At 37.3% G+C, this 19,829-nt stretch overlaps 4 protein-coding genes across 4 annotated transcripts; 1 reads left to right on the top strand and 3 right to left on the bottom strand.

Moving 5' to 3' along the window:
* Positions 1-3,011: 3,011 nt before the first annotated feature.
* On the bottom strand, positions 3,012-3,707 carry LOC139189571 (secreted RxLR effector protein 161-like). Its single transcript, XM_070808552.1, has one exon. It carries the CDS (start codon positions 3,705-3,707, stop codon positions 3,012-3,014), a length of 696 nt encoding a protein of 231 aa, XP_070664653.1.
* A 4,216-nt stretch (positions 3,708-7,923) lies between these two features.
* LOC103449215 (pentatricopeptide repeat-containing protein At3g62470, mitochondrial-like) lies at positions 7,924-10,267 on the bottom strand. Its single transcript, XM_008388501.4, has one exon. The coding sequence runs from the start codon at positions 10,116-10,118 to the stop codon at positions 8,214-8,216; it is 1,905 nt and encodes a 634-aa protein (XP_008386723.3). The 5' UTR covers positions 10,119-10,267; the 3' UTR covers positions 7,924-8,213.
* Positions 10,268-10,937: 670 nt separating this feature from the next.
* On the top strand, positions 10,938-16,695 carry LOC103449281 (DNA mismatch repair protein MSH6). The gene is given in 23 exon segments (XM_070808553.1): positions 10,938-11,014; positions 11,527-11,580; positions 11,685-11,749; positions 12,139-12,218; positions 12,385-12,579; positions 12,863-12,948; positions 13,140-13,205; positions 13,301-13,352; positions 13,354-13,407; positions 13,410-13,485; positions 13,697-13,871; positions 13,873-13,897; positions 14,007-14,108; positions 14,199-14,256; positions 14,259-14,313; positions 14,315-14,358; positions 14,736-15,040; positions 15,107-15,198; positions 15,200-15,239; positions 15,575-15,634; positions 15,637-15,656; positions 15,765-15,864; positions 15,990-16,695. Coding segments are annotated over 23 exon segments (2,070 nt in total). The 3' UTR covers positions 16,179-16,695.
* Positions 16,696-16,885: 190 nt separating this feature from the next.
* LOC103449217 (uncharacterized) lies at positions 16,886-19,829 on the bottom strand. The gene is made up of 6 exons (XM_008388502.4): positions 18,926-19,829; positions 18,735-18,806; positions 18,090-18,160; positions 17,630-17,777; positions 17,347-17,427; positions 16,886-17,218 (listed from the first exon to the last, which is right to left on the bottom strand). The coding sequence occupies exons 1-6, from the start codon at positions 19,061-19,063 to the stop codon at positions 17,021-17,023; spliced, it is 708 nt and encodes a 235-aa protein (XP_008386724.1). The 5' UTR covers positions 19,064-19,829; the 3' UTR covers positions 16,886-17,020.

Consider the following 19,829-nt stretch of genomic DNA (forward strand, 5'->3'; position numbering starts at 1 on the left):
CCAAGTTGCCGTGAAAAAAGTTAAAAACTAGATTTTGACATACTTCACCAATATTTAAAGGGAACTTAGTGATATTCTTTTCACTTATATATACGTGACAGACCTTGTGTTTGAATATAGAGAATTTTGAGTTCAATAAACAAACAATGGAAGTATCTCGTTGTATAAAAAAAAGAGGCCCATGAATTAATTTAATGTAACATAAAACAAACAATGTACGTTTATAACTCTTTTTAAAAAAATTAGTGAATGTAAAGACTAACCATACTACCATAGGTTAGTTTTTTTAACAAACCTCACAATGTAGAAGAGAGTGAGTAAAAACGGACTCCTCTTAAAAGACATAACAAAATTAGAGAATTCTTGAAAAAAAATACACAAAATTAGAGAATAAAAGCTCACTTATTTATTAATGTTTTGTTTTTGCTATTAAATATAATCAAAAGTTTAAATCACACATCACTTGTTAACAACTAGATATTATTTCACATTATATTTTGAATAACAACTGCGGCACGCAAAATGCATATTTTATGCATACATGTGGCACACGTTCCATGCATTCATTTGGCGCGAAAGTTCAAAGTGCAAATAAATAAGAATTAGATTAACCAATTACAATACGTGAAAAAAAATTAAAAATTTAGTACGAACATACATAAATAAAAAAATACATGCAACTTTAACGTAAGAGGATTAACAAATTAATAACGACAACAATATTGATGAGGATTTTCTAGGTTTTGATCATTGAGTACAATAAATTGTCATATCATTGTTTGAGTTTTTTTGGTCTGTCGGTGAGATTCTGCAAGACCTATGTATCTCAAATCTAACCGACGAAACATCTTTTTTTTGTTAGTTTTTCTTTCATTCCTTATTTTGCTTGAACTAGAGGAAACGTGATCAACACTGAAATCTAAAAGATAACATACCTCATATATAGATCACGATCATATGCATTATCTAGTGCATTCATTGGGACATAATGCTACACCCCTAAATTCTTTGAAATCAAACAGATGTTCGTCTAAAAATTTGAAAAAACCACAAACAATCCATCAAAAGGGGATGCTTTATTCATAAAACCAATGAATGAATTTTGTAAAATTAGAGGAAAGCTGTCTCTGTGTGTGTGTGTGTGTGTGTGTGTGTGAAAGAGAGAGAGAGAGAGAGAGAGAGAGAGAGAGAGAGAGAGAGAGAGAGAGAGAGAGAGAGAGAGACTTTATATGATATGCAGAAAAACAAGAAAGACGAAATTAAGGTGTGAGAGAGACCTGATGAAGTAGAAGAATACATATATGTGAGCCGCAGAAGGATGATGGGAGACAATATCTTGAACGTACGCCTCTTATTAGCTATTTTGTCCGCTAAATTTGCAGTCACTCAGTTTTGTTCATCTTCTTCTTGGAGTTAGGGCAAAACAATATTATCTTCTGATATGAAGATATCTGAGTACTACTCCTGCTTCTTTGATAAAGATTTTTGTATAATTCAGTATCTTGAAGTAGATTTTGGGTATTAAATACTCAAGGGCATCATTCTCGCACTTCCTTTTTTAGCTTCTTGCTTTCACCACGCCCAAAGATTTCCATCTAGGGTTCTTGCAGAATTGGGGTTTCATATATATGGTACCTTTTTTTCACTTACAACTATCTGATGTCGCGTGGTTTTGGATGCAGGTAGCACACAGAAATATGAGACTAGCAGTAAATCAATAAAACAGAAATTAAACACTTATTAAAAAGATGATCTCTGTCGATCGACATATGGCATAAGGGCAGTGGGGACTATGTTTTGGAACAGCACGTAGGTTCCATGCAGACCATGTATAAAACAGCTTAATTCTGTTGCCAGCAAGGTATTAATAAAAAGACCAAAATAAGAACTTGTTGATTAACTGAAAAACCAGCATATAGTTTAATTCCGCTGCAGTATTGGCTTAAAGGGAGCCAAAAAATCCTCATGACATAATCCTCATTAATTTGTTCTGTAATAAAAGGTTTAAGGCAAGAATTCTTTTCATATGTTTCCTATTATATAAAATATATTTCCTATTTTCTTTAAAAAAATTATATGTCCTATTATATACTATATATTTCCTAGTTCTAACAACCAATACAAAATATATTTGGGGAATTTGCACAAACATTACCTAATTATTATGAGTTTGTGCATTTGCCACCTAAACTAAAAGGTTTGTTCATCAATTACCGTCTAGACTTGGACTTTGGTGCCAATGTACCATATTTGATGATTTCTGTTAAATGTTACGTTAACAAAACCTTCTTCAAAGAGGTGGGATTCAGTTTCAATCTTTTAAATTACCCCTCTTCCTCCCCAACTCCATTTTTCTCTCCTTTCCTCAATCTCTCTATATCGGCCTTCTATAGTATATTTCCTTCCCTTCCCATCTTTCAATTGTTTAAATAAATTTAAAGATTTTATTTAATGTTTTTTTAGATAGAAGTAGACAAAACCGCTCTTAAACTTTATGCATAGTTGGCATAACACAACAGAGGTGACAATTGAGCACCGGAACTTTGTAGGTGGTAATTGAACCAAAAAAAATTGATGAATGAGCACGCCCTTAAAAGTTCATATGGTAGTTGTTGTTGGTATTTAGACAATCTTTCATCATTAATAAAACTTGAATAAAATGATAAAGATTGAAAATCAAAGAAATAGAGTGCAAAGAGCTTTGGAAACAGAGGGCTGATGTTTTTTCTTAAAACAGAGATCTTATCTTTTCATTCAGATATTTCTGATATATATGGCTCAATACATGCTGACTGAAGTAATTGGGTCGACTGATAAAGAGAATGGGTCGACTGATAAAGGCAACAGTCAGCCTTTTTACACAGAATCAGTTTCAGTCAGCCCTTTTACATAGAATCAGTTTCAGTCAAGCATAATCAGTTTAAGTAAAGCATTAACTTTTAACACTCCCTCTTAATGCTTTGCTGCTTCACTCCCAAAAGTTCTCTTAGGTAGATGAATCTGTCCTTTGGTTATGCCTTGGTAAAGATATCAGCAACTTGATCTTCTGTCTTGCAGTAGACCACATCCACTTCCTTGTCTTCCACAGCACCTCTGATGTAGTGATGCTTCAGAGCAATATGCTTTGATTTACCATGACAGACAGGATTCTTGCTCATGGCAATAGCTGACTTATTGTCACAAAGGATATGAGTTGCTGATTCTTGTTTCTCACCAAAATCTTGCATAATTCTTCTCAGCCACACTGCTTGAGAAGTTGCAATTGAAGCCGACACATACTCAGCCTCTGCCGTTGATAGTGCAACTGATTTCTGTTTCTTAGATGCCCAAGAGAATACACCAGTCCCTAATGTAAAAGTATAGCCAGATGTGCTCTTCAAGTCATCCACACTACCTCCCCAGTCACTATCACAGAACCCATACAATTTTGGCTTAACATTCCTTTCATACATAATACCAAAGTCAAGTGTACCTTGTATGTATCTTAGGATTCTCTTTGCAGCTCCATAGTGAATGCAAGTAGGCTTGTGCATAAATCTGGACAACAAGCTTGCAGCATACATAATATCAGGTCTAGTCACTGTCAAATACAACAAACTCCCAACTAGGCTTCTATACACAGATTCATCAGCATCACCACTACCATCTTCTCTTTGAAACTTTTCATTCACAACTAGAGGTGTTGCAACAGGCTTGCAACTAACCATTTTGAACTTTTCTAGAAGTGTTTTTGCATATTTCTTTTGAGTAATAAAGATACCATCATTTGATTGAATAATACTAATTCCCAAAAAATAATGCAACATGCCTAGATCACTCATCTCATATTTCCTCATCATGTCATTCTTGAAATTCAAGATCATATTATGACTACTTCCAGTATAAACCAAATCATCAACATATAAGGAAACAATAAGGATATCTGAAATACCTTCTGTTTTGACATAGAGGGCAGGTTCATTCTCACTTCTTTGAAAACCTCTTTCATTGAAATATGAGTTGATCTCTCCATACCATGCTCTCGGAGCTTGTTTCAGGCCATAAAGTGCCTTCTTAAGCTTATACACCTTGTGCTATTGTCCTTTAAGAACAAATCCTTGAGGTTGATCAACGAACACCTCTTCTTTTAGGACTCCATTTAGGAAAGCCAACTTGACATCAAGTTGGTGTAGAAACCACCCCTTTTGAGCAGCTACGGAAATAAGGCCTCTGATTGTTTCATGCCTAGCTACCGGTGCAAATGTTTCTTGGAAATTAATCCCGGGTTTCTGAGAATAACCCTTTGCTACCAATCTAGCTTTGTTCCTTTGAACGGAACCATCTTGATTGAGCTTAGTCTTATAAATCCACTTCACTCCAATGACGGAGTTGTCACAAAGTTTGTCCACTAGTTCCCATGTCTTGTTTTTCACAATGACATTAATCTCCTCTTGCATTGCAGCCTTCCATGTCTCTTCTTTCACTGCATCATCAAAGTTTTCTGGTTCTTCAACACAGAAATTGCAGCTTTCATAGACTTCATTTAAGCTCCTTAACCGAACCGGTGTTGAACTTGGACTCGAAGGTGTAGGAGAGTGAACTTGAGGACTATTTTCAAGTGATAATTGTGGAATTTCTTCTTCATTTGGTTGATTTTCTTCTTCAATTCTGATTAGTGCAGATTCCTCTCGAATGGTTGCTTGATTCCAATCCTATGAAGATTTCTCACTAAAAAGAACATCTCTACAAACCAGAACTTTCTTCTTTTTTAAATTGTAGAGTCTGTACCCTTTTGTGTATGAAGCATAGCCTACGAAAATGCATCTTTCACTTGACTCATCAAGTTTTTGTCTTAGTTCTTTCGGAACATAAGCAAAGCAGATTGACCCAAACACTCTTAAATGATTCACGGAAGGCTTTCTTCCACTCCATGCCTCAAATGGTGTCTTATTTCCAATTGCCATTGTTGGATGCCTATTCATCAAGTAGACCGCTGTATTAACTGCCTCACCCCACAAATATTGAGGTATTCCCTTGTCATGTAACATTGCTTTAGCCATTTCGACTATGGTTCTATTTTTTCTCTCAGCTACTCCATTTTGTTGTGGAGTGTAGCTGACTGTAAGTTGTCTTTCCAAGCCAATATCTTGACAAAACTTATCAAATTCTGTGGATGTATACTCTCCTCCTCTGTCACTTCTAAGAACTTTGATTAGATACCCAGATTGTCGCTCAACCATAGCTTGAAACTTCTTGAAGATTGAGAACACTTCTGATTTCTGTCTTAGAAAGTATACCCAAGTCATTCTAGAATAATCATCCACGAAGATTAGGAAATACTTGTTTCCCACTTGAGTAGAGGTCTTCATGGGTCCGCAAACATCTGTATGAATCAATTCCAATGGAACTTTTGCTCTCCAAGCTTTACCATGTGGAAATGAATCTCTATGATGCTTCCCAAGTGCACACCCTTCACAGATTTCTTCATTTTCTTAGATACTCGGCAACCCATGCACCATTTCTTTTTCTTGTAGCTTCTTGAGACTTTGAAAATTCAAGTGGCCAAGCCTTTTATGCCATAGCTTTGAATCTTCTTGCACTTCCATCTTGAATGCAGATTGAGTTGCATACTCAATTGTGAGAGGAAAACTTCTACTCTTCCTCATCTAAATCTTAGCCACGAGTTGTTGACGATTCCTCCTATCATATATCTTGCAAGTATTGTCTCCAAAATATAAGTAGTAGCCATGCTCAATGAGTTGTCCAAGACTTAGCAAATTTTGCTTCAAATCAGGAACTAACATGACATCCTTGACGAACATCTTTCCATTCTTCGTATGCACTGCAAAAGTACCTCTTCCCAATGTATCGACTAGTTGCCCATTTCCCATCTTCACTCGGGTTAGGTTTGTAGTGTCAACATTATGGAGAATGTTCTTATTTTCCGTCATATGATTGCTACAGCCGCTGTCCACAAACCAAACTTTAGCTTCTTCTTGGACGGTTGTATCTTGACCAACATAAAACATATTGGTTTCTTCATCTTCTGCTTTGGTGTAGTGAGCTAGCTGATTATCTTTGTAAGTACAATCCCTTTGCATATGCCCGAATCTGCTACACTTGTGGCATTTCACTTTTCCTTTGAACCAACATTCCCCAGAATGAGCTTTGTCACAAATTTTGCACTTCGAAACATACGAACTCTTCTCAACCTTTTTCTTCTCTTCAAAATTACCCTTTCCTTTCCACACTTTGTTTTTGCCTTTCCAATTCTTGTTGGAGTTGGCTTTGCTTTGACTTGAACTAGCTTGAGTTTTTGGATTCACTGTAAGTGTTTGGAAAGCATTTTCTACATCATTGTTGTCATGTCTAGATAGTTTCTGAGCAAAACCTTTGAGAGAACCAATCAATTCTTCAACACTCAAAGTTGACAAATCCTTAGTCTCCTCTATGATTGAAACTATGTTGTCATACTTTCTTGGCAAGCTAATTAGTGACAAATCCTTAGTCTCCTCTATGATTGAAACTATGTTGTCATACTTTCTTGGCAAGCTAATTAGATACTTCTGAACTATTCTCTCATCAGACAAGATTTCACCATAGCTTTTCATTTGATTAATAATCTCAGACAATCTACTCAGGTAATCATCTAACAATTCATCATCTTTCATTCTTATATACTCAAAATCTCTTCTCAAAGATTGGAGTTTGACAGCCTTTACCTTAGTAGAGCCTCTGTAGACTTTCTCCAGCACATCCCAAGCTGATTTGGCACTTGTCTCATTTGAGATTCTCGGAAAAATTTCATCTGAGATAGCATTTTGGATGACCCCAAGAGCTTTTGCATCTTTCTTGATGTTTTCCTTCAGCTCCCTTGTTTGAGTCTCTGTCAAAACCACAATACTTTGAGGTACAACATAGCCATCTTCAATCAAGCTCCACAAATCATGAGATACAAAAATTGTTCTCAACTTTGTCCTCCAGAAGTCGTAGTTCACTCCACTGAAGATAGGAGTTCGAATCTCACCACTGCTACTTGAACCAGCCATGAATTTGAAAAATTTTGATTCTAGGGTTTCACTTAGAATTTTCCCCCTTTTTGAGAATCAAAAAAACTCCCCACTCTTTGATTAGATTGGCTCTGATACCATGTTGGTATTTAGACAATCTTTCATCATTAATAAAACTTGAATAAAATGATAAAGATTGAAAATCAAAGAAACAGAGTGCAGAGAGCTTTGGAAACAGAGGGCTGATGCCTTTTCTTAAAACAGAGATCTTATCTTTTCATTCAGATATTTCTGATATATATGGCTCAATACATAAGCCGACTGAAGTAATTGGGTCGACTGATAAAGAGAATGGGTCGACTGATAAAGGCAACAGTCAGCCCTTTTACACAGAATCAGTTTCAGTCAGCCCTTTTATACAGAATCAGTTTCAGTCAAGCAGAATCAGTTTAAGTGAAGCATTAACTTTTAACAGTTGTGCAAATTGTCCAGTATATTATATAATATGTTTATAAGAATAAAAGTCACAAAAAATTTAGAATGGGAAGAAAAGTTTAACATGTCGATTCTCCCTTTGTATACCACATAGTCGTCTCTCATCAGTAACATATACGTTTTCTAGTTTGGTGCTTCTTGTTCCTCTGAATGGAGGAGAAAACTTTGGACTTTGACATTTTGTTACCTCAAATCTTATTTTCTCGTTGGCATGAGCTCAAATTTCATATTAAAATTCAGATATATTTTGGCCGGAGACTTGTATATGAATTTTAAGTCTCCACTGCATTGGAGAGATTTTGACTCAAATATACTACTTCATTCCATATTTTTCGGTGCGTTGGAGATGACCTTGTAGGTATCTTTAACAAATTAATTGCGGAAGGTCGTTCAAACTTGGAACCTCCTCCAAAACTAGGAAACAATAATGGAGAAATAATTGACTGCGAACGAGTAACATAAAATCAAGTGATACGTACAGCTGAAGTACATGAAATCGGAACCAGTTACAACACCAAATACGCAAATGATAATGATGTGCACGAACTATGATAATGTACAACAGAAATTGTATCTTGTCAATGCCCAACAAATTGTTGATGCATGCTAAAACTGGAGCAGGTATGGAAGGAAATGGATTCAGTTGGAAACCATGATGCCTCCTTCGCCATTTCGTCATCCTTAAGGCTGAGTATCATGGATCTTCGTCAAGTAACCCAAGATTCACTGTTAACCATTTTCAATAGGATCTCTTCTCTTTACCCTTTTCTTCATCATCTCAGCCCACCTTGCAAAGACATTGGAGACTTCAAATTTACCAGAAAACTTCATCTTCTGCGCCAACTCCTCAAGAATATCAGGTTTTCCAGCTCTGGAGAAATCGGCTGCAAACTTATTTAAATCAAGCTGGGGAGGTTTCATTCCTTTCTCAACCATTTCCTCTAGATATTTACAGGCCTCTCCTGATCTTCCCTGACTTATAAGACCTCCAATGAGAACAGTATATGAGTTGTCATCAGGGCAAAACCCCTTCTGAATCATCTCATCCCATACTGCACAACCCATATCATAATTTCTAGTCTGAAAATAAGACTTCATGATCATGTTAAAAGTGTGTATTGATGGCTCAACGCCATTTTGAATCATCTTCTTGTATATCCGCACTGCATCATCCGGCATTCGCTGCTGCGTCGTCATCACTTTAATCAAGGCATTGTATGTCCGCCCATCAGGAGTGCAACCGGTTTCCTTCATCTCCTTCAACAATTCATAAACTGTTTCCATCTTCTTCTGATTTCCAAACCCTGTGATTAAGCACGTGTAAACCGCAACATCTGGCTGGCACCCAGATTCTCGCATTTCATAAAAAGAGTCAACTGCTTCTTTCATCTTTTTTTGCTTGCAGAAATCTTGAATCAGAATACTATAGCTTCTAACGTTGGGAGATGGGCCCTTGGCTTTCATGACCTCAAACAACTTGATAGCATCAGACCTCTTGTGACCCCTCAACAACCCTCCGAGCATTGTATTATACGCAACAATATCAGGCTTAAATCCCTTGTCAACCATCTCATTCCACACCCTCCCTGCTTCCATTAAATTCTTTGAGCTACACCACCCGTTTAGCAGTACGGTATAAGTTTGTAAATTTGGTGTAAACCTCCCCTTCAACTTCTCGAAAAGCAATTGCATTTCTTTTCCCAGCTTTGCCCTTCCAAGAGTATCAAGCAAGCAATTAATAGTATCGATGCCAACTTTGAACTTGTAGGACTTCATCAGTTCAAAAATGCCAACAGCTTTCTTCCTCTCCTTGGCAGCAGCAAAAGCTTTAAAAGCAATCACAAATGTTTTCATTGTCAAAAGCTCCTTCACTCCCATTTCTTCGAGCAGCGACACCATGGTCTCAAACTGCCTGGTCTTTCCTAAAATGCCCATCATCGAATTGTAAGTCCTAGAATCATGCGAAAACCCTGGCTTCTGCCCAGCCCAACAGAAAAACCGAAAGGCGGGTTTTCTAGCGTGCTGGAAGCGTTTCAACACCGCCACAACCAAATCATGGGACAACTGAATCCCGCATTCATCAAGAACCGCTTCCATATTCCGATCTAAGGCAAACAATTCGTCGATCACCTTGCATACCCTGTCGACCTCTTCCGGGTCTGCACTAGAACTAACATGAACACTCCCCCTCCTATCCTCGTCCTCACTATCAGTTTCAGCACCCGAATCCGAACCACCAGCGGTGGCACTAGAAAACCCCCTAAGACCACATTCAATGCCAACCATTGAAGTTGTAAAATTGGGGATTGTAATGGATGTAGTTAGCAATTTTTCTTGTAGAATAAAGAGTGAAGTGGGGTGTGGCAAAAGAAATGGAATTTGACAATGAGAATGATAGAGATAACGACGAGGAGAAGAATGAAGCAAACCAGACAGGGGCAGAGAGCAACCACTAGGAAGGCATACTTGCTCTCGGCGGCGGTGCCGTCTTTCTCGTCCCTGATAGAAAGAGCATAGCTCGGCGGTGAAGCGGCGGCGTAGGTGGACATCTGAGAGTGGTGTTCTTGGGTGCGGTTGAGAGTAGAGTAGGTGGCTTTGGGCGGATGAGGAGGATCTTCTTAGAAAGAGAGTCATTGGGTAGCCATGAACGGACCTTCTAGTAGTTTCTGGTCGATCGAGATTTCAGCAATCGAGAATCGAGATTCAAAGATGGGTGAAGAAAGAGGAAGGAGATGCAGAGTTTGTAGTTGCAGCAGGCCAGTATCAAACGGCTGAACCTAACTGAGCGCAATGGCCAACCACTGGTTGGTATATTGGGCCTGGCCCAATTTTACTTTTCGTTATTGTTATCCCTTACTTTATTCCAACTTTCAATTTGCAACTTGTGCAAATTAAGAATATTATCTGCACTAAGAGGGTGAATGAGTAGCTTACAACGAGTTATTAATAATGTGATTGAAGTCTTGATTGATGAATAAGAGAAAAATCAAGCATTCATAACTATTGATATACTTTGACGCTATGGCAATTAGATTAGACAACATACTTGTAATTGACCATTCGATCAATTTCATGTGCGTCTCTTCATTATTTGTTGATTTTGTTTGGAGATGAGAAATGTGATTTTGTTCAAGAAAATTACTACATTTTGGAGGGGCTTTCATGTGCCTCTCTTCATTATTTTAGTTGTTTTCCATGTATGTGTGTTTCTATGGCTGTTTTAGAAGTAGATTTACCATATTTTGAAAAATGTAAGCCAAGCTAGAGTTATTCTATCTTATATGACTCAATTAGAAAATCTATTGTATGTAATTGTGTCTTATTGGAGTTCTGCATTTGTTTTTTTATTGCCAGCCAATCGATGCTCAAGTTAACTTACCTTGATTTGGTTTATGCTCTATGTGGAACTGAATTTGAGTCTGCTGGACTGCAGTGACAAAGGCGACTAATGGGATGGATATTGTTTTATCTGGTGATGCCTCAGCAAGGTTTAGCTTGCGTGAAGCTGAGAAGTTGCACTTCCTCGGGGAGTAAGTTTCTTGTACTTATTCCTAATGGTGTTTTTAGGTCCATCCTACTGTACGCCTAACTATTTTGCAGTTGTGAATTGGGGATTGTTATGTCAAAATGCAATCCGTTATTTTCCATTTTTAGTTACTGTTAATTTTGACTTTGAAGCTTGTTGTATGGCTACAGGCATCGTATAATTCTATACTGACAGCATTTGTTACTGTATTTCTGTTTTGTGTATGACAGGGATGAAAAGATAAAATTTTAGTCCATTAATGTTTGCATGTAGATGCCCAATTTCATACATGTTTTGCTCAACTGCTCTGGTATGGAAACAGACAGCGCACGGATGCCAAAAGAAGATGACTTGGAGATGCAAATTATGATCCAAGAACTCTGTATTTACCTCCCGCATTCTTAAAGAGTTATCAGGTGGCCAGGTAATTGCTTCTAGATAGATTAGTAGCCTAAAGGGTTTTGAGGCATTAACGATTATGAACACTCTTAATTTAGTGAGATGTTAATATTTCAGAGACAATGGTGGGATTTTAAGTCAAAGCACATGGACAAAGTTCTCTTTTTCAAGGTATGCTCGTCCTTACCAGTAGCTAAGTAATGGCAAATTATGCTACACAAATTCAGGGTCATTATTGCTGGCAAATGAGGAACATCTCATTTTTGTTTGAGCAGATGGGCTAGTTTTATGAACTTTTTGAAATGGATGCACATATTGCAGCAAAAGAACTTGGTCTGCAGTATATGAAGATAATATATCTTGAAATTTTGTCTTGGTGTTGGCTGTTGTGGGTGAGCAGATAACATTTTCTTTCATTTCACATTTTATCTCGATTGTTCTGAGATTTGTTTTGTTAGGATTGCTTTGGATGCACCCATTGTGCTTCCTATTTGTTTTTCTTTAGTTAGTGATTTGTCGTTGCCTAATATTAGGGTGAACAACCCCATTGTGGATTTCCGGAGAAGAACTTCTCAATGAATGTGTAGAAACTTGCTAGGAAGGTTGGTTTTACTCTTGTCACTTTATTTGGAGATATCTTTCTTACTCTTTTTCGTTGAAGTTCAGCATCTATGTGAAGCCTCTTTCACACTATGGAGGGAGATTTATTTAAGCTGCCTTGACTGGCAGGGGTATCGAGTTCTGGTTGTGGAGCAGAAACACCTGAACAGATGGATCTTCGTCGTAAAGAGGATGGCTCTAGAGATAAGGTATGCTCATCTTTTACTTGTGGGTATATATCCTTGAATATTTGTCATCTGATTAATTTGATATTCTATATTATAATTCTTAGCACTGCATGTTGTAATTTGATACCCGGATTGAAGCTATTAATGAAAAAATGGTATTAACTTCTGAATTTACCTTGGTGTATAGGTTATGAAACGTGAAATATGTGCAGTGGTTACAAAAGGAACACTAACTGAGGGAGAGATGGTGTCAGCAAACCCTGATGCTTCTTATCTAATGGCAATGACTGAAAATTCTCAGAATTTGGCAAACCAAACTGCAGAGCGCCCTTTTGGGGTGTGTGTAGTTGATGTTGCTCCCAGCCAGGTCATTCTTGGGCAGGTATGAGTCTAGTCGAACATCATTTTCATCTTGTTCTCTTAGTTTTCATGTAAAAGGTCTGATAGTGTGATCTTCTGGTGCCTGCTGGACTTTGTGGCTGTCTGCATTTCCCTTATTTTTTAGATATTTGAGCATATATATAATCATTGGGGCAAATTGTGACTATGTTATTCCTAATTACCATTTCATAAGAGGCTGATGAAGATGTATCATAAGGTCGTTTTGGTGAATTGCTTGTTACATATGGATCTGTTTTTTACTAGTATTGCTTTCCCAATACCAGTTTGGAGATGATCTAGAGTGCAGTGCCTTGTCTTGTCTCCTGTCTGAGCTGAGGCCTTATCTGCACTTTCTCTGTTTCAGGACTAAGTAGTTTTGCAGCTTTTACAAGAAGTCCTCTGGTGAATGAGTTAGTCCCACTATCGGAATTCTGGGATGTTGAGAGAACTGTTCTAAGCAAGCCATGTAAAGCTATCGGAATTAGTTAGAACATGGCTTGCAAGACCTCATTCCGATAGTGGGACTAACGCACAAGCAACTCTTCAGGGTGAATGAGTTAGTCCCACTATCGGAATTTCTAGGCTTCTGGACATGGAGCGGTTGCTTGTGCGTGTCTGCTCTAGTAGGTAAAGCTAGGAATAACAGTTGATTTTATGCTTATGGAGAACTTACTGATGTATCCAAAGATTGATTTACAGTAACTGAATGTGACTGGATGCAGTAATGCTTGCGGAAGGACTGCTAATAAAGTGGTTTTATATGAGGATGCTGCAAAAAAAAAAGCTTCAGGAATTTATTTCAGCTTTACGTGGTTGTGAACTCATGGCTCAAATCAAACATGCTGTTCTCTTAGAGTTATCTTGGAAAATGTTGAATCTGCACAACTGCATCATCTGCTAACACTGGGTATTGTTTTCTTTTTGCATTTATATATGTATTATTTTAAAAGATATAGGTTGCTTTTTGCGTTTATATTTGTATTATTTCAAAAGATATTGTTTCCCATCTTATATCTTGCCATAAGAAGATTTTCGTGCCTTAAAGATTGTTTTTGGTATGCATGTGCATCTTTCATTGTTAAAGAAATCTTGGCATCTTATTGTTCATTGTTTTACAGGTAAAGGTCTTCCTGATGTTAACTCGGTTCTAAAACATTTCAAGGATGCCTTTGATTGGGTAGAAGCCAATAATTCAGGTCATATAATACCTCATGAAGGAGTCGATATTGAGTACGACTCTGCTTGTGAAAAAGTAAAGGAGATAGAGTCTCATTTAGCAAAACACCTCCAAGAAGAGAAAGTTACTTGGAGATAAATTGGTAAGAACTTCTATGGAAGACAAATTGGCATTTTGATTTCCCAGTAGTACACTTTTAAGTAGAAACTTTACAATCTCACGTAACTTTGGCCTTCTGTTGTCTGTTGCAGATCACTTATGTCACAGTTGGAAAAGATTCTTACCTATTGGAAATGCCGGAAAGTCTGTGCAGCAATATTCCTTCGGATTATGAGTTACATTTGCCTAAAAAGGTAATTAGAAAATCTTTGGAATGGTAAATTAAGTAGCTTTAATGGCTTTATATTAATACGAACATGCCTTCCTTGTGTTCAAACATGCAGGGTTTGTCGAAGTACTGGACACCAGATATCAAGAAGTCATTGACAGAGCTCTCACTAGCTGAACTGATTAGGAGTCCTCGCTAAAAAGCATTTTGCAGAGGTTCATTGGACGTTGGCGAGCATTGTCTTAAATGGAGACAATTGGTCTCTGTGATTGCAGGTATGCAATCTTTTTCCCTCTGCATTGGCTGGTTTCTTCTGATATATGTTAGTCAAACTTCGGTGGATTGACTGGAGTCTGGAGCATATTTTTTCATTCGCATTTTCTTTTAGTAAGTGCATTCTGCTATGCTGTGCAATATAAGAGAACTTACACACACACACACACACACACACACACTCATACCTAAGAGTACTGCTTGATTCCCCAAAAGATGTAGCTAAATATTGGTCCATTTTAAACAGATTTAACTATAGTTGATTTCCGAATCATTTGGGTTTTAACAATTCTAAAAATGTATTTCTAGAAACAAGTCCATGAATTCAGTAATTAGTCTGTTTTATGTTCACTGGTGACATTGACCCCACATGTTGCAGAAATCGATGTTTTAATCAGTCTAGCAATTGCAAGTGATTGTTTTGAAGGACCCTCTTGTCAGCCAGTGGTCATGAGTTCATCGTGTAGTAATGAAGTACCCCGTTATTCTGCATAAAGTTTGGGACATCCTGTTCTTAGAAGTGATTCTTGAGGAAAGGGTACATTTGTATCCAACGACATTGCCATTAGAGGTTCTGGCCATGCGAGCTTTACCCTTCTCACTGGTCCTAACATGGGTGGAAGGTCTACTCTTATTCGCCAAGTTTGCTTGGTTGTGATTTTAGCAACGTAGTCTTCTCTTATTGTCTGAATTTCTTACTTGTATTTATTGCCTTGCAATGTGTGATCATTTTCGCCTTTGTTTCTTCAGCAGTTAGGAGCAGATGTTCCTGCAGAGAGCTTTGAGCTATCTCCTGTTGACCGAATCTTTGTTTGTATGGGTGCTAAAGATAATATCATGGTATACATTTCTGACAGAGCTATCAGAAACTGCAACAATGCTGGTGAGATTACTATTTAGAGCAACTTGGTTCAAACTAATTTAGTGTTACAAATGTATTGTTCTGATTTCCCGTGTTCATAAAAATAGATTGTTTAGGTAGTGTGGGTTGAAAAAATTTCATCTGGTTCTAATCTTGGTTATGATATGCATTTCTCTTGAAAATTCATAAATCATGTCTTCTCAACTTATTTCAATATGTAGTGCCATGACTCATGAGTGTAATGAGTATATCAGTTCACTGGGTTCTGGGTTCTGAAATTCTTTCAAATTATAGACGAAGGTGTTATGATTTAAGAAATTCATTGTGCTAAACATATATTTCAATATTGTTTGTAGTCATCAGCTACTCGAAATTCATTGGTGGCACTGGATGAACTTGGACGTGGAACATCAACTTAGATGATGGACAAGCCATTGCGTAAGAGCCAATCATGCTAGATATTTGTGAATGATTTTGCCTTTACCCAAATCTTGTGTTTTTCATTCGTTTCCTCTTCAACTTTTGTATGTCCTCTTGAACTGGCAGGGAATCAGTTCTTGAACATTTTATCTACAAGGCCCAGTGCCGAGGAATGTTTTCTACCCATTATCACCGACTAGCTGTAGATTATCAAAATAATTCTAAGGTATTTTTCTCATTCTTCTGTGGTTGATCTATATTTTCTTTTGACAAGATTGGTGATAAGATCATCTTGTACGCCGATGCTATAAATTGAACTGTGTCTAATTTATTTCCTTGCTTCTTTGATAGGTTTCACTCTGTCATATGGCATGCCAAGTTGGAAATGGAGATGGAGGTGTGGAAGAAGTTACATTCCTTTACAGGATGAGTCCTGGTGCATGCCCTAAAAGCTATGGTGTGAACATTGCACGGTTAGCTGGTAAGGATCTTTGCCTTGTATTGCTTTCCTTACTAGCATCTTTAACACAAGAAGAGTAATTGAAATGCAATCATTTGGTTGTGAGGCATGATCTCGATCTGAGCCATCATCTCGCTGTCATCTATGGTTTTCTTCAACATGTATACAATCTATATTTAAAGCACCTTGCCCTCAGTTAATATGAGCATGACCCGGAACTTTTTATGAGAACCAGACAAGCTTGCGAGCAATAAACTCTGATGAATCTATGCATTGCTCATTTTAGTCATTAGCAAATTCTAGTTCTTACTACTTGTCTTACCAAGGGTTCTGGGAACGTGCAACTAAAAGGGACAAGTAGATATTTAGAGCCTCAAGCGAGTTGGTTCTAGTTGGGGAGGATTGACCAACTCTTTAGCTTAGAAGCTATATCATCACCAGAATAGGGCAAATTGCTGTCGTCCGTTGTAAATGATTGTTCAAGTGTCGACATATTGGTTCCGAATTTGGACCCAACAAGCTTTGAAGGTTGTTGCTTAATTCGGTATTAGTGTGTAACATTATTATTTATCTTTTATCATAAAAGTGAGTTGTATATGTTGGGTTGATGAGTTGTTGACCCTACTGAGTACTGATCAGTATCCAGGTTGCTGAATTCCTAAACATTAACCTACTTAATGCTTTTAATTATTTATTCTGGGTTAGGTTTGGTGGGTGGTTTCGATTCCTTACTTTCAGGATTTGATTTCGAAACCTTAACCTGAATCTTTAACCAAGCAAAGAAACATTAAAAAAATGAATCGATATTATTTCCTTTTGTATATACGTCAAGACAGATGGGCATGGATCGTATGATGCTCTCTACTGTTTCTGTTTGTTACAAATTAATGGAAGGAAAAACAAAAAAACAATTACAAGTGTGTCAAACCATATGATGTTGTTGAGCTTCTTCATTGTCAGCCAGGTCTTCGCTATCGGTCTCATCTTCAGAGTCAGAGTCTTGCTGTTGATAACGATGATATCGATGATACTGGTGGTGGATGCTGTTTTGGATGGCCGTGATTGTTCGAAATAATATGTACATTGGCAGGATAATCCCGCTAGACCTTAGAATAAGCACCTGAAACGCGGCCAAATCAAGATTACCACCCAACAACATCATATTAACAAGTACATTTTAGCAGGAAGATTTGCACACCAAAATAACAATGTGGTAGGTACTGTGCTGGTAGTAGTACTGGTACTTACAGTTAGAAGCGTGAAGGGGTAATCTTCGTCGGTACCGGTAATCACCACAAAGAGATGCCTCACCAGCAACACCACCGTAAACTGCAATGCAATTCAAACTCATGGTTAATTGACAATTTTTTTTTTATAATTTGCGTGCTCTATGCACCCAAATTTGAATTCTTCTCTCTAGAGTTTAGATTAATTTAAAATGGATCATCGCTAATATAGAAAAAAATGCTCCTTTTAGACTATTATATTGGGTTAGACAACGTGCATAAAGATGTGGAGAAAACAAACTTACAAGGAGAGCGAGAGATCGACAATAAGATGCACTTCTGTCAACCGCAGACGAGCATTGAGACGCAGAGTAGCCATTTTCTATTGCTAATCTTGGGCTTCCTGCGCCCTCCTCTTCCTCTTGCTCTCTTCTCGGAACCTGCACGCTATCTCTGCAACCAAATAAACAATTACATATTAAAAACAAATCAAATCAAATCAAGGACATGCGAATTTAGAAACATTCCAATTAGTGGTCCTAATCACATTCCCATGTTGTTAATACAACCATTAGAATTAAGACCTACTTGCAAAACAGTCTGGCTGCCTCATTCTTTAACTATATATTAACATCAATACGGAAATAAACGTGCATTTGATTAATTATATAGAAAAATGAAAATTGAAGAAATAATTAAATATCGTAACGCAACGAATGCGGATATATATCTAATTCTGGATACTTAAGAAGATATGAGACGTACCTAATTGTTACTGTTGAGTCATCTATATGCGTCTTTTTTGGCGGTGGTGCTGTGTATCCTGGTTGATAGCTCTGCATATATACATATTTTACGGTCAGTCAAACTTCATCGACACCATTTTTTCTCTTCCAATTTAAATTTTGCTATTATTAGCACTTTTAAAAAATTATAGCGCACTTGTTGGTTATAAAAACACAAACGGAAATTGGACCTGATGATATGTAATGATTTTTCCGAATGCCAATAACATCTACTACAACACTCAGGACTACGATATTAATCATGAAACGTTTTATTTAGTTTTGCATCGGAACGAAGGAAGCAAAGAGTAAAACCATAACTAACCCAGACAAAAAGAAAGACTTTGAACATAAACCAAAGTTACGGGAAAAAGACAAATTGTAAACGCCAAGAATCCAGACAAAACCGGGAACGATGTTTTCATACATCGTTTCATCGACTTGAAAAAGAACAAAAAAAGGACAACGGACCCATTACGATTTTTCAAGACTGATGAAATACGTAAACACGAAGCAAAACAGCAAAAACAATTCATTTAATACATAAAACAAAATAAAATACGGAACAAAAAATGAAAAATTCGAAAGAACCCAGAGATACGAAATCTGATCAGCTGAATATTACCTGGAGACATATTTCGCAGGTCGTATTGCCTTTCTCGTTGCACCACCTCTGTATGCAATCTCTGTGTGCAAACTGAGAAAAAGCAAAAGAAAAAAAAAAAGAGAATTTATAAATCGTTTTCAGGATTATTCGGAAACGGAATCAGAAAACCAAAAGACGAAGAGAAAAGAAGAAAGGGTTTTGAGGTGTACCTTGACAGTTCCAGAGCATGCACAGGGAGCTTCCATGATCTTATGGTCGGAGCTTCCGAATTCTTCTTCATGGCAAATCCTGCAGAGCGAAACTGCCGAGCATGAATCCTCCTCCACGTACAGTATCACGTCTCCCATATTTTTCAAAAACTCCCTCAATTCCCGTCTTTCTCTTTCTGTTTCGGTGTCGTCTGTTTTCGAAAAACTTCTCTTTATTTCGAAAAACTTCTCTTCAATTCAAAAAACTCTGTCTCTGTGTGCCCTGGTTTGTGTCCAGTTCTTTTTCTCTACCCGTGTCCGAAAAATTGGACTTTATATAAAAGAAAGGTGACCTGAATTTCCAAAAATACCCCGCACTTATCTATATCTAAATCAAACGTATATTCACTTAATTAACTAGTAATACTGTTATTAGTTGTCTTGCCCTGAGTCCTGACGCGTCATATGTATATATATGGATGCAGGACTTGACCTGCGCGGTCAAAGACACTTCAATTTATACCAAATTTAGAACGTTTAGAAGAAGCATTTGTATAAGAAAAGGGAACAGCTCCTCAATTGAATCTAATAACTCTAAGTGACAGTAATTCAAAACTCTGCATCACCGGAAAATAAGAGCTCGTATTTTCAGTTTGACTCGTTTTGAGTCGGCAGACTTCTTATCAAGTTTTTGGGATGAGTTTGTTTTCATGTTGTGTTTATTGTGTTAATGCTCAAACTTTGTAAGGTAACAAATTAAAATACTAAATGTTTGGTGGGTTTGGAAAATTGTTTGAAATGAAATAGACTCGAAGATTTGAGTGGTTCACTCCTCAAAACTTGGTCAGACTATATTGATTTCAAGACTCAAAATAGCTCTCAACTAATACATGAACTTTTTTTTCTTTTAGATGTCTGACCCCAA

The sequence above is a fragment of the Malus domestica genome, chromosome 11 (assembly GCF_042453785.1).
Source record: "Malus domestica chromosome 11, GDT2T_hap1".
Lineage (NCBI taxonomy): Eukaryota > Viridiplantae > Streptophyta > Magnoliopsida > Rosales > Rosaceae > Malus > Malus domestica.

Coding starts and splice junctions, on each gene's coding strand:
- LOC139189571 (XM_070808552.1), bottom strand. CDS start 3,707: ATGGTTAGTTGCAAGCCTGTTGCAACACCTCTAGTTGTGAATGAAAAG.
- LOC103449215 (XM_008388501.4), bottom strand. CDS start 10,118: ATGACTCTCTTTCTAAGAAGATCCTCCTCATCCGCCCAAAGCCACCTA.
- LOC103449217 (XM_008388502.4), bottom strand. CDS start 19,063: ATGGGAGACGTGATACTGTACGTGGAGGAGGATTCATGCTCGGCAGTT. Junction 17,778..18,089: donor GACTCAACAGTAACAATTAG/GTACGTCTCATA, acceptor ATTTGGTTGCAG/AGATAGCGTGCAGGTTCCGA. Junction 17,428..17,629: donor GTCGATCTCTCGCTCTCCTT/GTAAGTTTGTTT, acceptor ATTGCATTGCAG/TTTACGGTGGTGTTGCTGGT.